General features: G+C 35.0%; 1 protein-coding gene across 5 annotated transcripts in view; it reads left to right on the top strand.

Annotated features, from left to right (window-relative positions):
- Fkbp5 (FKBP prolyl isomerase 5) overlaps nucleotides 1-16,301 on the top strand; it is a 111,153-nt gene that overhangs the window by 32,714 nt on the left and 62,138 nt on the right. For all 5 annotated transcript variants that reach the window (XM_027943653.2, XM_027943652.2, XM_071613457.1 and 2 more), the window contains exon 2: nucleotides 14,824-14,951. In XM_027943653.2, coding sequence (XP_027799454.1) covers nucleotides 14,847-14,951 — 105 coding nt within the window. In that variant the 5' untranslated portion in view covers nucleotides 14,824-14,846. The remainder of the gene's footprint in view (nucleotides 1-14,823; nucleotides 14,952-16,301) is intronic.

Genomic DNA, 16,301 nt, shown 5'->3' on the forward strand with positions numbered 1-16,301 from the left:
AAGATACATAAGACTACTACACTGAAAGTTATAAAACACTGCTGAGAGAAATTAAAGAAGACCTAAATAAAGTGGAGAGATACTGTGTTCAAGGATTAGAAGACTCAATATTGTCAGTTTTCCTCAAAGATATTCATTGTTATCCTAATTAAAAAAAAAAAAATCTTAGCAGGCAGTTTGTAGAAAGTGACAAACTGATTTTAAAATTTATATGGAGGGCTGCGGTTGTAGCTCAGTGGTAGAGTGCTTGCTTTAGCATGTGTGAGGCACTGGGTTCTGTTCTCAGCACTGCATATAAATAAATGAATAAAATAAAGGTCCATCAACAACTAAAAACATTTTTTAAAAAGTTTATATGGAAATGCAAAGGACCTAGAATAAAAGCCAAAATAATTTTGATAAAGAAGAATAAAGAAAAGGAGTAACAGATTTTCAGAATGTATTATAGCTACAGTAATCAAAATATGGTATTGATGTTAATTGGTACAAAGATAATAGTTTCATGAAATAGGAAAAGTTCAGAAAAAAATATCAATTTTTGATCATGCCAAGAAAGCTAAATAGAAAAAAAGATTTTTCAAAAAAAACCTTAGACGTTTTGAAGCAACTTGATCTTGATTTTTAAATAACAAAACTTGATACATACCTTACATCATACTTAATAAAAGTTAACTCAAAATTGACCTGAGACCTAAAAGTAAAGCCCAAATCTTTAAAAATGGTGGGAGAAAATCTTTTGTGATTTAGAATTTGGTAAAAAGGTTTTAAGGTCCAATGCAAAAAGCATGACTTATGAAACAAAATTTTATAAATTGGACTTATCAGTATTCAGACTCTTCAAAAGCAACTTTTAAGAGAATGAAAGGACAAGCCACAGACTGGGAGAAAATATTTGCAACTTGCTTATCTGATAAAGTCTTGTTTTTAGAATATGTAAAAAACTCTCAAAACTCAGTAATAAGAAAATAACCCAGTAAAAAACAGGCAGAAGTTCTGAACAGCTTCATCAAAGAAGATAGATCGGTGGCAAATAAGCACATGAAAATATGATCAACATTATTAGTCACTAGGAAAATTGTAACATCACAAGAAGATACCACTACATGCGTGTTAGATATCTTCAGTGCAAAAGACCAGCAGAACCGAGTGTTGGTGAGGATGAGGAGCAGCTGAATCTCCAATATATTTTTGGTGAGAATGTCAAAATGGTACAACTTTGGAAAACAGCATTTTCTTAAGGACTTAAAACATACCTCTTATGTGATCTAGCCATTCCACCTGCAGGCATTTATCCAAGAAAAATGAATGCACATGACCATATAGAGATTTGTACACAAATCAACTGTCTTCATAATTGTGTATCAACAGACAAATGTGTGTGGTACAGTCATACAAAGGGATACTATTCAGCAATAAAAAGGATTGATCTATTGATATACACAACATAATTGATTCTCAGTATAATTGTGGTAAGAGAACAAAACCAGAAAAAAATGACATCAACATTAATATTCCATGTATATGAAGTTCTGTAAAATACAATATTTGGAAAGCGGATCAGAGATTGCCTGGAGAACTGTGCCAGAGAGAGATGAATTTTAAAGAGACAAGGAAATTTTTGTGGGTGACATATATGTTCCTTATCTTGATTGTGGTGATGGCTTCATTATTATGCATACATATTTTAGAACTTATTAAATTGCATACTTAAATACATGCAATTTATTGTAAGTTAATTATTTCTGATGAAATCTATAAAAAGATGCTTGTATGTTCTTCAACATTTATAGCATGCTACTGAGATTTCAGAAGTACATAAGGGACTCACTAATTTTAAATATAATTAATAATTGAACTTGATACGGTGGTCAAACATAATTTTAACTTACTACAAAATTGAGAAACCAGTGATCCAATTTGTTTTTCCTGAAATTCTGAAGGAATTTTCAGAATGATATCAAATGTTAGATTTTATTTTACTGTCAGATTAAAACATTGTTACCCAACTGAATGATAAATATAAAGGGAAAGAATGTCATAAGAGCCTTAAGTACAAAATGGAGGAAGTCAATAGATTTCTACTAGATTTGGGAGAAATTCTCAGACCTTGACTGGGTGGCTAGGTACCTACCATAGGTAGAATAATGACCCCCCCCAAAATGCCTCTATTCTAATACATGGAATTTGTAAATCTGTCATCTTACAGGGAAGAAGAGACTTTGCAGATTTAAGACTTTGAAGTGAGAGATTATCCTGGATTATTCAGATGAGTGGGTCTGATTTAATCACAGGGGTTCTCCTAAAATGGAGAAACTTTTCCTTTTGTGATTAGGGGGAGAGGTGACTGCAAAAGAATGATTGAAGAATTGCAACATTGTTGATTTTGATGATGGAGAAAGGGAATACCAGCCAAGAAATGCGAGCAGGCTCGGAAATCTTGGAAAAGGCCAGGAACTGGGTTCCCTCCTAGGGCCTCCAGAAGGAATGCAGCCCTGCTAACCCTTGATTTTAGCCCATTGGGAATCATTATTACAGAATGATAGGATAATAAATTTGTATTGTTTCAGCCCCTAAATTTGTGGTAATTTGTTATGTCAGTCGCAGAAAACTGATGTATGTAAGGGGATAAAGCTCAGAATTAATATCCGCCTCCTACTCCCAGGGGGAGTTGCAGTGGAATGCTAACTTTGTAATACTGAAATAAGTTTTTCCATTCTTTAGAACTTATTTTCCCTGCCACCTGTCAAACCTCATTGTCCCATAAAGTAAAGCATGTGTTTATTTATTGAAAAGTGATTCTAAATAGAAAATATTAGAACTGAAGTATCATTTTAGTCTAACCCTCTGAAATTTTCAGATGGAGAAACTGAGCAGGAATCAAAGATTCCACAACTAGTTACCAGTAGATCTGAGTTTCCTGGCACTTCCACACTTTAATGGTGGGGATTTAAGGTGGCCATAGTTTTGTTCTTTGTACGTAAGGATTTGTTCACAGACTAAGATGATATTTTTTTCGTTTATATTGATTGATTCCATGTGCTCACAAACCTTCAAATCATTCCAGATCCAGAATTACAAAGGTATACAACCACAAACAGATGTTACACATTAGTTTTTGCTTTAAGTACAGGAAGTTTATTTTTAGAAATAATTAAAATTTTTAATTACTATTACTATTATCATGATGCTAGGGGATGAGAACAGGATCTTGTGCATGCCAGGCAAGTGATTTACCAGTGAGCTATATCCATAGCCCTCAAAAGTTAGTCTTTAATATATTTTTAAATGCTTTAAGGAAATGATTATTCTGTGTCTTCAACTCTTTTTGTTACAAATACTATCCTTGTACAGTCCCCCCCCCCCCCCCAATGGGCTTTGGGAAACATATAATGAAGTTCTGTGTTGTTTTTTGGTACCAGGAATTGAACCCAGGGACGCTTAACCACCACGCCACATCTCCAGCCCCTTTTCTATATTTTATTAGAGACAGGGTCTCACTGAGTTGCTTGGGGCCTCACTGAGTTACTGAGGCTGGCTTTGAACTTGAGATCCTTCTGCCTTAACCTTCCTAGCCACTGGGACTACAGGCGTATACTACCACGCCCAGCCTTGTTTTTGTTTTTATGGTCTTGAATTCTGGACTCAAGTGATCCTGCTGCCTCAGACTCCCGTGTAGCTAGGACTGCAGGCACTTACCACTAGCAAAGTCATATTTTAAACCTGCTTAATTTGTATTGTAGTGCTTTAATGAGAAAATACTGTTATAAGAGGATACAATGTTATATACACTTTTATCCTAGAGTTCTTCCCACTGCATCTCAACTCTCTCAACCATCTTTTCTTCCTGTTGCTAGTTAGTATATACTCAGATTGACGGTAAGATGTGATCCTCTGTTCTTGATTATCCATGTTTACAACAGATTAGCAAAATAAAATAAATATGTGTTGTTATATGCATAGACATCGATAGATTTTAATTATGCTTGGATTTCTTAGCATTCTTGATTAGAACCCAATATTATTTTTACTTTTATAGTTGACACACAGTGTAATTTTATTCATTAGATTCTTCAGATTAAAATTTAGAAAAATAATATAATCAACTCATAATGATATTTCGGCATGAACTCTTATCAGCTGCTGTCTTACCAACTTTGCTTTGAATACTTTTGAAAATCACAGTTAATTTCACCTTTTATTGAGTGCTGCTTATATGCCATTTGCTTAAACTAGGTGGTGGAAGCAAATAATGAATAGGACACATTCTCCACTGTATAGTGTGCCAGACTTGTCATATATTACCTTGTTGGCCTGTTACTAGAAATCACCAGCATATTTGGAACTAAACTGGCCTTAAGAAATCAGCTCAAGGGGCTGGGGATGTGGCTCAAGTGGTAGCGCCCTCGCATGGTATGCGTGCGGCCCGGGTTCGATCCTCAGCACCACATACAAACAAAACAAAACAAAGATGTTGTGTCCGCCGATAACTAAAAATAAAATATTAAAATTAAAAAAAAAAAAAAAGAAATCAGCTCAAGTTAGTCTACCACTGTGGCATAGGTAGAAATTTTGATTTTTCTATCAAAAGCATGGACAAATATTAGAGGAATACAGGAGTTAGTTTGGTTATTTACTCTTACCAAAATAAGTTCCATGGAGACAGAAAATTTTCTGTTGTTTATAGCTGTATCTCCTCTAGAATAGAGGAGTAGGTGCCCCTTAGGTATTTGTTGAGTAAATAGGTGAATGGTCCCTACTTATCCTCCAGCTTTTGTTTGTGTCCCTTCTTGGAGTCTTCTTTTTCCTGAGATGGCCACTTCCTCCCTTAAGGATATTTTTTGGCTTACATCCCATTGTCCAGAATTTTGTCACATGGCTACATTTAGCTGCAGGGGAGGAAACTGGGGCTTTATTTTGGAGAGCTTTCTATTCAGTTAAAAAGTGGATGTTTGGGGGCTAGGGTTGTGGCTCAGTGGTAGAGCGCTTGCCCTGGGTTTGATCCTCAGCACCACATAAAAATTAAATAAAATAAAGGTATTGTGTCCAACTGCAACTAAAAAATAAATATTTTTAAAAAGTGGATGTTTTATTATTAAGGGAGTTAGAGAAAGGAATATTGAAAATTTCTAGCTGCCTCTGTCACAACTTTAATAGTGATGTCTGTCAGATGTACCTTTGAGCCAAGCTGTTTCATGACTTAGCCTTATACAGCTTTTGAGAGATAAGTCAAGAAAAATACCAGAGAAGGTTCAGATTGTTGCCTCAGGAGGTAGAAAAGCAGGAAAGAGTTTTATTTGAACCATGGTATGGTATTGAAGGACAATGAGAGGAATAGTGCGGTGACTTCAGTTGCTTTCCAAATTGCTATAATCTTTTTAATTAACATGGTAATGTTGCTGACTTCTTTCGTGACAGAGTTTGAATTTTAAAACTATTCAGCTGTGCTGCCAAAGAACTAGTAATCAGAAGTGAGACTTGTACATTAAAGGTTTGTGAGCCACTGGTTCGTTTGCTTAATAGTAATAGCAAACAATACTTTTATCTTGATTACTATCATGTAGAATCTTCTGACACCCCAGTATATCACTATCACCCAAACTTCCCTCTTAAGCTTGGCCCCCTCTTTGATTGCTTTCTGGACATCTTGCAAGGACCCCTTGCACCACATGCTCCAGCTAGAGTTCTCTTGCTTTCCTTAGAAAGCAGTCCAAAATGTGGAACTAAGTGAAGAGAAAAAAGTAAAAAGACCTAATGAATGACTTAAGTGAAGTGTTTCATCTTTTTCCTCTAAGTTTGAAAAGATCATGAAAGTAATAGAGCGGTGTTAAACCATTTAAATAATACAAAAATAAAATTGAAGAAGTGAAATTTAATTTCCCTCTTATCCCTACTCCTCACAAATCTCATTATCCAAAGGAAGCACCATTTTGATAGTGGGCATTTGATAAGTATCTTTGCAAATTTCTTATACTACATATAGGAAAATATGTATACATATATGCATCTTGCCTTCTAAAATAGGGTCATATTACAAATTATTCTACAGCTTATCATTCACTTAATAGTAAATCTTGGATATCTTTCCATTTCATTCATGACAGTGTTAAATGATTATTTATTTGGAATGGCTAAGGCCTAACTTGTTCTGTATTCATCAATTTTCAGAGTTTAGCTGTCTTAACTCCGAGGGACATGAATGATGAAAAAGACATTTTGGCATATGATATGTAATATTGTATAATTGTAATTCAGTACTCTAAAATGATTGCACCCACTGAAATCTACAAACATCTGAGAATCATGGTTGTTTTCTGCAAATAATTAAAATATACCATGCTGTTTGTATTGAATGTATTTCCCATTGACATCAATTGACATTTTTTTTTAATTGCTCTAGAAGACCAAATTATGACTGGGCACCATGCACCATAATAACACACTTCATTTATTACAATCATATTCTTTTTTAATGAATGAACATTTATAAAATTCTTTCCCAAATCATTTGTTTGGATGTTTTTAATGCGTAGGCTCTTAGCTAAATGATTCTTCACTTACCCTTTTCAAAGACCACATAGTCTTCTTAAATTATGCATTTGCCCAATTTTATTTCAAAATTCTCATGATCATCCTCTTGAGGAAAAACTTTGAAATACTTTTGTTTAGTCATAACAGTTAATTCAGCTTTAACTTAAGCAATCAAGTTTCATTGATGAGCAAATCTATGACTATGCTTTTCCTTTTCTTGAATCACTACTTTTTGTTTGTTTGTTTGTTTCCCCTGGACTCTTTCCCTTACTTAAAGCATGTCTAGTTCTTTGCTCTTAAACCTTTGCTCTCCACGTCCCTGTCAACCCAAAGCATTTCATTTTATTCCTTTTTCCCTGGTGCTAGTATCAGATGTCTCACTTCTCATTTTTGCATCTTTATGTATCCTCCTTCTGCTTAACTTTTATACTCAAAACATACTACTTTTCTCATATTTCCAGTGATTACTTTCTCAACCTTTACCATTGTTTAGGGCCCTAGGGAAGTGCTAGGAAATACACAAAACTGGCATTTTTTCCCTTAAAAAACAAACTAAAAAATTTTTAGCTAAATACTTATTCATAGAAAACATCCCATTTTATTCTATGTAGTATCCTTAGAAAGACTGAGCGAAAATTACATTCACGAACACATAAAGTGCTAAGAAATAATCTAATAATAAAAACAATGAGTGTGTAGAAATGAAATACATCATTACCAATTTAAAAAAATTCCTTGAACAAAATAGTGAACTAAACAAAATAGTGAACATAACTGATTGTAATCTAAAATTTCCATCAGGAAAAAATATCTTATAATATAAAACAGAAAGTCAAAGATGAAAAACCAGAAAAAAGCCCAATGATTCTCAGCCATATCTGGCTGCATAGTAGAATATTCTTACATGCTGTTTGAAACACTTTCGCCCTTGCCCCACCATAGGCCAATTAAATCCAGACCCTTTGGGGATGGAGTACAATATCAGTGGCTTTTTAAAGCTTCACAGATGATTCTAATGTTTGCCCAGATTTAGAAAGATGCTTAAGAAACCTGAAGACCCAAAGTGTCCAAAGTCTATCTAAAATGACTTCTAAAAGCAGAAGACAGAGACACTGAAGGAAAAGAAAGAATAGTAGAAAATTTTCTGGAGATTCCCAAAGACTTGTCTTTAGCAAAGGGCCAGGATATTAAGACCTCTGCAGAAATGAAAGAGAAAGACAAATACCTAGATATATCCCTGTGATATACTTGAACTCCAAGAATAAAGAACATTATTATGTCTTCTAGAGGGGAAAAAATGAGATACACTGAGTTCTAGAGGGAAAGAAACCTGACTGGCTCCCTGATCCAAATCCAGCTCCTGCTCTCATTACCAGATGTTCTCCACTGAATTCTTCAGCCTACTTCTGTGCTTTCTGGTGCCAACTCCAGACCCAGAGCTTCTCCAGGATCCCTTGGAAAGAGCTGCTCTTGATGTTGGGAAGACAACTTGCTTCTCTTCTCTCCTTCAGTCTGATCTCATGCTTTCTAGCTTCTAGGAATTTCCCCAAAGTTCTAGTGCAGTCATACATAATTTTGTTTTTCATCTGAGAGTTCTGTAAACTTCAAAAACTTTTTTCAGTATCCATCTTGGAGAGAGAAAGTTGAGGACTTGTCTTTTAATCTTTTTGAGGCCAAATTGGGCACAACCAAATTAAGAGGGAAAATATTGTATTCTGGTTCATTTTTTTTCTTTTTAAAAATTCAGATGAACTTTATTTTATTTTTGAATGGAGTCTTTCCTAAGCCTACCAGCAAAGGAATACTACTACTAATAATAACAACAACAACCAATAACATTATCAGGTGGTTATCATGTTCCAGTCACTGTTCTGCACTCTAAACAGGAATTAGCTCATTTTTCTTCTGGTTCATTCTTTATTGTATACTGTTTACATTTGGATATTCTAATATTTTCTAGTTTTTTTCCTATTAATATAATCCTTTGCCTCCTACTTATTTAAAAATGATAATTCATCCAACTAAGCAGTCAAAGACAAAGCAAATTTGGTCTATTAACTTTGCTTTCTCAATAATTACTGGTAGTGAGAAAAGTAAGTATACCAAAGCATTTCTTTCCCTCCTTATGTATTTAAGACATAAAATAAAGGGAGAAATAATTTGTAGTTATAGATACAGCTTCCATTTAGGATTCTCTTTTTCCTCACCTGTCTTCCTGACTGAACATCTCAGAGGTTTTGGCCCATGAAGAACTGATGTTGTAATCACAGACAGAAGTCTGATTTACGGCTTGGGAAAGTACTTACTTACTAGATAGGTGAGAGAAGGGAGGATTAAGAAGAGAAAAAGGAAGGGCTGGGGATATAACTCAGTTGGTAGAGTGCTTGCCTTGCACACACCACCCCCAAAAAAAGGAAGAGAAAAAGGAAGGAGAAATTAATTCTGACTTTCTGTTATTTTTTTGTTCTGACCACAATTATGCATATATTTTATGCATAAAATATACATAAAATCTATTATTTTAACCATCTTAAGTGTACAATTTAGTGTCATTAAGTACATTCATAATGTTGAACAACCATCACCACTATCCATTTCCAGAACTTTTGCATCATCCCAAACAGAAAGTTCTCATTAAACAACTCCCCATTCCCTCCTTCTTGCAGGTTCTGGAAATCTTTATTCTACCTTCCGACTCCAAATTTGGCTATTCTAAGCCCCCTTGTTCATTTGTTTGTGGCTTATTTCACTTTCAGGATAATGTTTTCAAGATTCTGTGTTGCAACATGTATCAGAATTTCCTTTTTATGGCTAGGTAATATTATGTAACATAAGCACATATATGCACATACATATATTTTTTAATACACATATTTTTAAAATCCATCTATCTGATAATGGACACTTGAGTTGTTTTCACCTTTTGGTTGTTGGGAATAGTGATGCTATGAACAGTGGTGTACAAGCATCTGTATAGGTCCCTGCTTTCAGTTCTGAGTATATGTATGCCTGGGAGTAAAATTGTTGGATTGAATGGTAATTCTGAATTTATCACTTTGAGAAATGACCAAACTGTTTTCCACAGAGGCTATACCATTTTACATTTCTACCAGCAATGTACAGGGGTTTCCATTTTTCTTTATCATCACCAAATATTTTATTCCTCATTGAACCCCTTTTAATAACAGCCATGCTAATGGGTATGAAATATTATTTCACTGTGGTTTTTGCATTTCCCCAGTCACTAATGAAGGTAAGTATCTTATTTACTTTCTGGATATTATATATCTTATTACAGTGTACTTTTTTAAAAAAGAAAAATGCAGGCTGAGGATGTAGCTCAGTGGAGGAGCACTTGCCTGGCATATGGAAGGCCCTGGGTTCAATCTCCAGATCCAAAAAAAAAAAAAAAAAAAGAGAGAGAGAAAGCGGGGAGGGAGGGAAAGAAATGTGTATGAGAATGCAAAGGAATATTAGTATTCATTTCCCTGACCCCACACCAATGTGGAGGAAAGAAATTTCCTGAGGGAAAGTACATATAGATATACAGTTTCATGTAGATAGATAGTCTATTTATGATCTTGTTTCTTCTTTTTTAGATGTATGTCTTATCTACAAATAGATAAGTCGTCCTGACACTCCTGTTTATTGGAGTAGAGTGTTTGAGAAAGTGCTGAGGTTGAATTTGCTTGAGGGCTTGTTAGTCCATCCTCATAGAAATTTTTAAAATTAAGATCCACTTATGTTGCATTCTGTTACAAGTCCTGGATATACCTCCTTCCTGTGTCTTTTCTTTATTTAATGTTTTAGCTATAGGAAGCTGAAAGCCAGTATGACCTAGACATCTGTGGTGCTTAGAAAGAATGCTGCTATAATTTTGAGTACTTCTAACAAAGTAGCCAGTTCCTATATTCTTTTATGTCTTCTTTCTGCATATTCCTGTTACACAGTACAATGGTCTGATACAAGATATCTATATTTTAACAAAGAGAACAACAGCAGTAAATAATATACATGGGGAATTAGTGGGAAAGGCTTTAAAAATAAAATCTTATTTGGGGGCCTCTAATAATTATTTGTGTTAAGTGAAGTTTCCAGTACACTGTTGATGAAATATTAAGCGTATTCTCATTTTTCTACTATGTCCCAGGTGTCTGCTGACTAGTGCTTTGGAGAGTGCATGCTTATCTGGCATGTCCATAACAGAACGAACTGTGTGTTCCCTTTCTGGTGTTCTGGGTAGCAATTTCCCCCCTTTGAACAGTTCAGCACAGTAAGCTTTATCATAGATTAATATCCATAGCTACATAGTGATTTTTAATCCAGAATAAACCTAGGATGGGGGAAAGGAAGAAAAGTCTGTATTGTAAATACAGTAAAACTGTCCTAAAGTTTTTTTTTTTTTTTTGGGTGTGGGGGGGAATTGTCTGTCCTTTTTCAGATAATAACTCGATAAAGTAAAAAAGAATCTATTTATTTTTGGCTTATGAAAATCTATACTACTAATGGCCTAACTGGAATTAAGGGGAAATACTTTTTATTTGAATTTAAGTAAACCATTGTTTCCAAGAAAGCAAGGCTAGAGCCAAAAGAAACTATTTGGTTTAGTTAGTTAGTTTGTTTCTTATTTTTTTGCTCTGGGGGTGGGGGTAATCGGAATTGAATTTAGGGGCACTTTACCACTGAGATACACCCCAAGTCCTTTTTATTTTTTAAATTTTGAGTCAGGGTCTTAAAAAATTGCTGAGGTTCCTGCTAAGTTGCTAAGGTAGTCCTCCTGCTTTAGTCTCCAGAGTTGCTGGGGTTACAGGCATGCAGTACCATGCCAGATTAGGAAAATGTTTCTTGACTGACAGTATTTTCATTCATAGTTTTTGCTGAACTCCAAATGATGAGCATTCAGAAGAAGGCATTGTGTTGTTTGGATGTATTGTAGTCATCCTTACTTAATGTTTTATTATACTTTTTTTTTTTTTTTTTTTGGCAACATTTGTACTTCGGAGCTTTCTCTCTCTTTCAGTGATTCTCAGAACAACAATTTTATGTATCAGTTAAAAAATAAATTTTAAAAAGTGGCAGATGTGATGACAACTCATCCCTAAATACTTAAGCATGTGTCTCCTAAGAACAAGAATATTATTCTACATGAAATCGAAATACTATTGCATAGCCTAGAAAATTAACATCTTACACCCTTAAGAAGTTCACTGTGGTTTTCCAAATTTTTCTGATTCTCCCCAAAATATCCTTTTGTCCCCCTAATCTAGGATCCAGTTAATGATTACCTATAGCACTTGGCTGTCATAGCTCTGTCATATCCTTTAGTCTAGAACAAGCCTTCTATCTGTCTTTCTTTGGCAGTGGGATGATAATGGTGGTCCTTTATGATATTAACATTTTTTAGGAGTCTAGTCCACTTGTCTTGTAGAATGCTTCACAATCTGGTTTTGTCTTTTCTTCTTTCTTTAATATTTATTTTTTAGTTGGATACAATATCTTTATTTTATTAATTTATTTTTATGTGGTGCTAAGGATTGAACCCAGGGCCTCCCACATGCTAGGCAAGCGTTCTACCGCTGAGCTAAAACCCCAAACCCTTGTCTTTTCTTCTTGATTAGTTTTGAGTTTAATATTTTGATAGAACACCACCTAGGTGATATATATTTCCTACTGCATCATATCAACAGTCACATTAATATGAGCTTATTTCACTATTAGTGTTGTAAAGTTTGGTTATGATGCAAATCACTTTATCAGAAAGGTCTTTTTCCTTTTTTTAAATAAGTAATCCATGGAATGACACTTTGAAACTGTGTGGCTCTTTTTCCAATAAATTTTCACCTGGTGTTTTTAATTTGTTCAATACTTTAAACCATGGCTTCCCAGGGGTCTACTGATGGATGTCACTGTATCTATAAGACCCTAGGAACTTTTTTTACATGCATGTATTTTTTCAGGGATACAGGTATGAACTTTGAAATATTTAGAAGTTCTTTTCCTTCTGTTGTTGAGGTGCCCTCTATAAGTTTAGGCATTAGAAAAAAGTGTTATAAACAGTGGATTTCTGGAAACTGAGAAGCAACCCTGTTCATCTCATTTTTCTGATTATCCAGCCCAGCATTATGTAGAGCTAGGTACTTAATTTTGGTTGTTTGTTTGAGAACGATTTGTTCTAGCCTTTTACTTATCCTGAGCCAAACATTTGGATCTTTTATGTTTGGTATAAACTGTGCTAAAAAATAAAGCAAAGGGCCTTAGCCCCTGGATTTTGGTGTTCTCTTTGAAGATTTTTGGGCATAGCAATATGATTTGTGTCTTTGTTGTCACTGAAGTAAACTTAGATCATTTGGAAATGAGTTAAAAACATTAGATGTTTTAGTTATATTATACCAATAAGATATTTTTCACAAGGTAAAATAGCTCTTTTTGATTGTGTAGACAAGGGTCTAAGAGGTGACTTAAAGGACCCTTAAGCCTATCATTAGCATAATGTGGAATAGATTCAGAAGTCTTTGATTCTTGATTTGGTAACCAGGGAGCAGTGTGGAATTAATCATGGGAGTGGCCAGGTGAGTTTTGTTTAGCCTATTGATTAGCTGATTGGTAACATTGGTTTGCCTTGTGTGAAAAAATTGTCCACCAGGTGATATTTGAGTAGTATATTTCTTTTTTTTCCTTTGGTACTGGGGATTGACCCCAGAGGCACTTAATCACTGAGCGACACCCCCAGTTCTTTTTATATTTTTTGAGACAGGGTCTCACTAGGTTGCTGAAGTCCTCCCTAAATTGCCAAGGCTGACCTCGTAGTCTTCCTATCTCAGTCTCCTGAGTTGCTGGGATTACAGGCATGTGCCACCATGCCCGGCAAATGGTATATTTTAAAAGTGTAAATACACCACTAATTCAGGTCACCCTATGAAAGTGAATATTTTAAATCTAATTACACAAGTAGAGGGGAAAGGCTTAGAGAAGTTAGAGTAGTCAATATCGGTTTGTAAGAAACAGGAAGAAAACAAGTTCCTTGCATTTATCATTCTAAAAGGTAAGGCATTCTAGGGAATCTAAATGTGAACAAAGCATGACTTTTGCTCTCAAGGACCTTTTAAATCCAGCAGATGTATCCTCTAATAAATATAAACAGTAAGGTATGGGAAGAGCTAAGAAAGTATAGAAAAGGAAAAAATGACCCCCACTTAGTCAAGGTTGGTATGATGGAGGTAGCATTTGATGGGGAAAAAGAAAGTAACAAAAACATGGATGTGGAAGCACACAGGACTTATTATAGGAGAGGAATTGGTCTAGTTTGGCTAAAGCATGAGTTGTATGAAAGTAGTGAATGCTAGACTTGAAAGATACGTTAGGGTTAGATTGTGAAGTGCTTTGAGTGCCACAGGGAAAACTTAATTCTGTAGGTAGTTTGAGCAGGAGAGGGAAAATGCCCTATAAAAGACCCCATAATGATGATAAATGCTTACACTTTTTAAAAAAATATATATTTTTTAGTTATTGATGTACTTTTTTTTTTTTAAAGAGAGAGAGAGAGAGAGAATTTTTTAATATTTATTTATTTTTTTAGTTTTCGGCAGACACAACATCTTTGTTTTGTATATGGTGCTGAGGATCGAACCCCGGCCGCACGCATGCCAGGCAAGCGCGCTACCGCTTGAGCCACATCCCCAGCCTAAGATGTACCTTTTTAAAAATTTATTTTAACACCCAAAACTGTGTACTGTCTCCATTTTACAGATGGGAAACTAGGGACTCAGCAGGATTAAGTATATTACAAGTGTCAACAACTGGACCTGCATTAAAACTCCGTCAGATTGTAAAGCCTATTCTGTTTGCCACCATAGTACATTGTCACTTCTTTTATCAAATCACCAGAGAAGTTCTTAGTTTTCTGTCAATAATATAGCTGTAGGAAAAGAATATTTTCAAAATTCTGAGAATATATATAATCACCACCAAACCTGATTTGTACCACTCTTTAATTTGGGACCAGAGCTAGATGGGAAATTAAAGAATTGGATGATGTTTTATTTCCATGCTTGATAACAGCAATACATGCTGATAGCAAATGTTTTTGTTTTTGTTATCACTAATTCAGGTCACCCTATGGAAGTGAATATTTTAAATCTAATTACACAAGTATGGGGAAAATCTTAGTAGACTTAAGATTTACTTACTGGCCCTAAGTAAATCTTAAGTCTACTAATAAGTCTCAGTTCCCAGGGACATTTAAGATGCATAAAGAAGTAATTTTTCCCCTATCTAAAATATATTTCTTCTTGGCAGGGTTCCTGCTTACAAAAGTCAATATGACTACTGATGAAGGTGCCAAGAACAATGGAGAAAGCCCAGCATCCACTGTTGCAGAACAAGGAGAAGATATTACCTCCAAAAAAGACAGAGGAGTATTAAAGGTGAGGCTACAAAGATGAATAACACAGGGAAATCTGGAAAGATTGTTTATAAAACCTTTTTTGGGGGGCTGAGGTTGTGGCTAAGTGGTAGAGTGCTCGCCTAGCACACGTGAGGCACTGGGTTCGATCCTCAGCACCACATAAAAATGAAATAAAGATATTGTATCCACCTACAACTTAAATAGATTCTTATTTCATCTTCATAACTGTGAGATTTTTATTTTTAATCCCAGATTGTATATGGTGAAACTGAGGCCCAGGTAGGTAAATTAACTTGCCTCAATTCCTGGAGATCCTGGGTTCAGCTCCAAGTTATATCAGATATTAAAATGCTATGTCCCCTTAACTTCAGAGTGTGTGTGTGTGTGTATGTGTGTGTGAGAGAGAGAGAGAAAGAGAGAAAGGATGGGGTACTTCAAAATGTGTGTGTGAACAAAGGGATGCTCTACCACAACTGTATTCCCAGATCTTTCCATTTTTTGAGACAGAGTCTTTCTAAGTTGCTCAGACTGGCCTCAAACTTGCAGTCCTTCTGTCTTAGCCTCCCTAGTTGCTAGCATTCTGAAGATTTATTTTTAACATGAAAATGTTTCTGGGTACAATGAAGATTTTTGGGGGGAGTTTTATCAGAGAATATATCTTAACTTTTGAATTAGCTTTCCTACTTAATAAAATAATATATGTGAATATCACTCTATAGTTAATCATTTTTACATTTATATTTTACAATGGTGTGAGAAAATCAGAGCACCTCTTGATTTTTCCATTTTATAAGTGAATTAACTGAAGCTGAGAGAAATCAGATGGCTTTAATCAAGTAGATATTTCTTGTACACTGGTAATACATACAGGTTTTGTATAGTTTTCGTTTTTTTCCAAAAAAGATTATTTAACACATTCTAATTATTACTACTACACAGAAATTTTAAAACTCTCTCATGTCTGCAGTAGCAAATCAGAATTTTTGAGGTTGTTTAATCTTGAATATGTGAAAGCCTTTCTTCTATGCCTAGGTCTGAATATACACATATTCCTATTAGGTTGCTTTGTGCCAAGCCAAATTTTGGGAATTGGCAGCTGTGGAATAAGGGCTTTATGCTGTATTTTTACATCATGCTGTCTTCTTTCTTCAGAAGGTCTTCTCAGTCTTGTAACTATAATTACTCATCCCAAATTCCAGGATGTTTTCAGAGACAGTGGAGATTCTTTAGGCTGTCTTCAGCAGAATCTTCTACCTCATCTTTTCAGTCCTCATTTCCAGAGTCCCCAACTTGCCTGAGACTCTGGGTCTTACTGTGTTTTTTCTTGCTATAATCGAATACCTGAGATTGGGTAATTTGTAAAGTGTAG

The sequence above is a fragment of the Marmota flaviventris genome, chromosome 6 (genome assembly GCF_047511675.1).
Source record: "Marmota flaviventris isolate mMarFla1 chromosome 6, mMarFla1.hap1, whole genome shotgun sequence".
Taxonomy (NCBI): domain Eukaryota; kingdom Metazoa; phylum Chordata; class Mammalia; order Rodentia; family Sciuridae; genus Marmota; species Marmota flaviventris.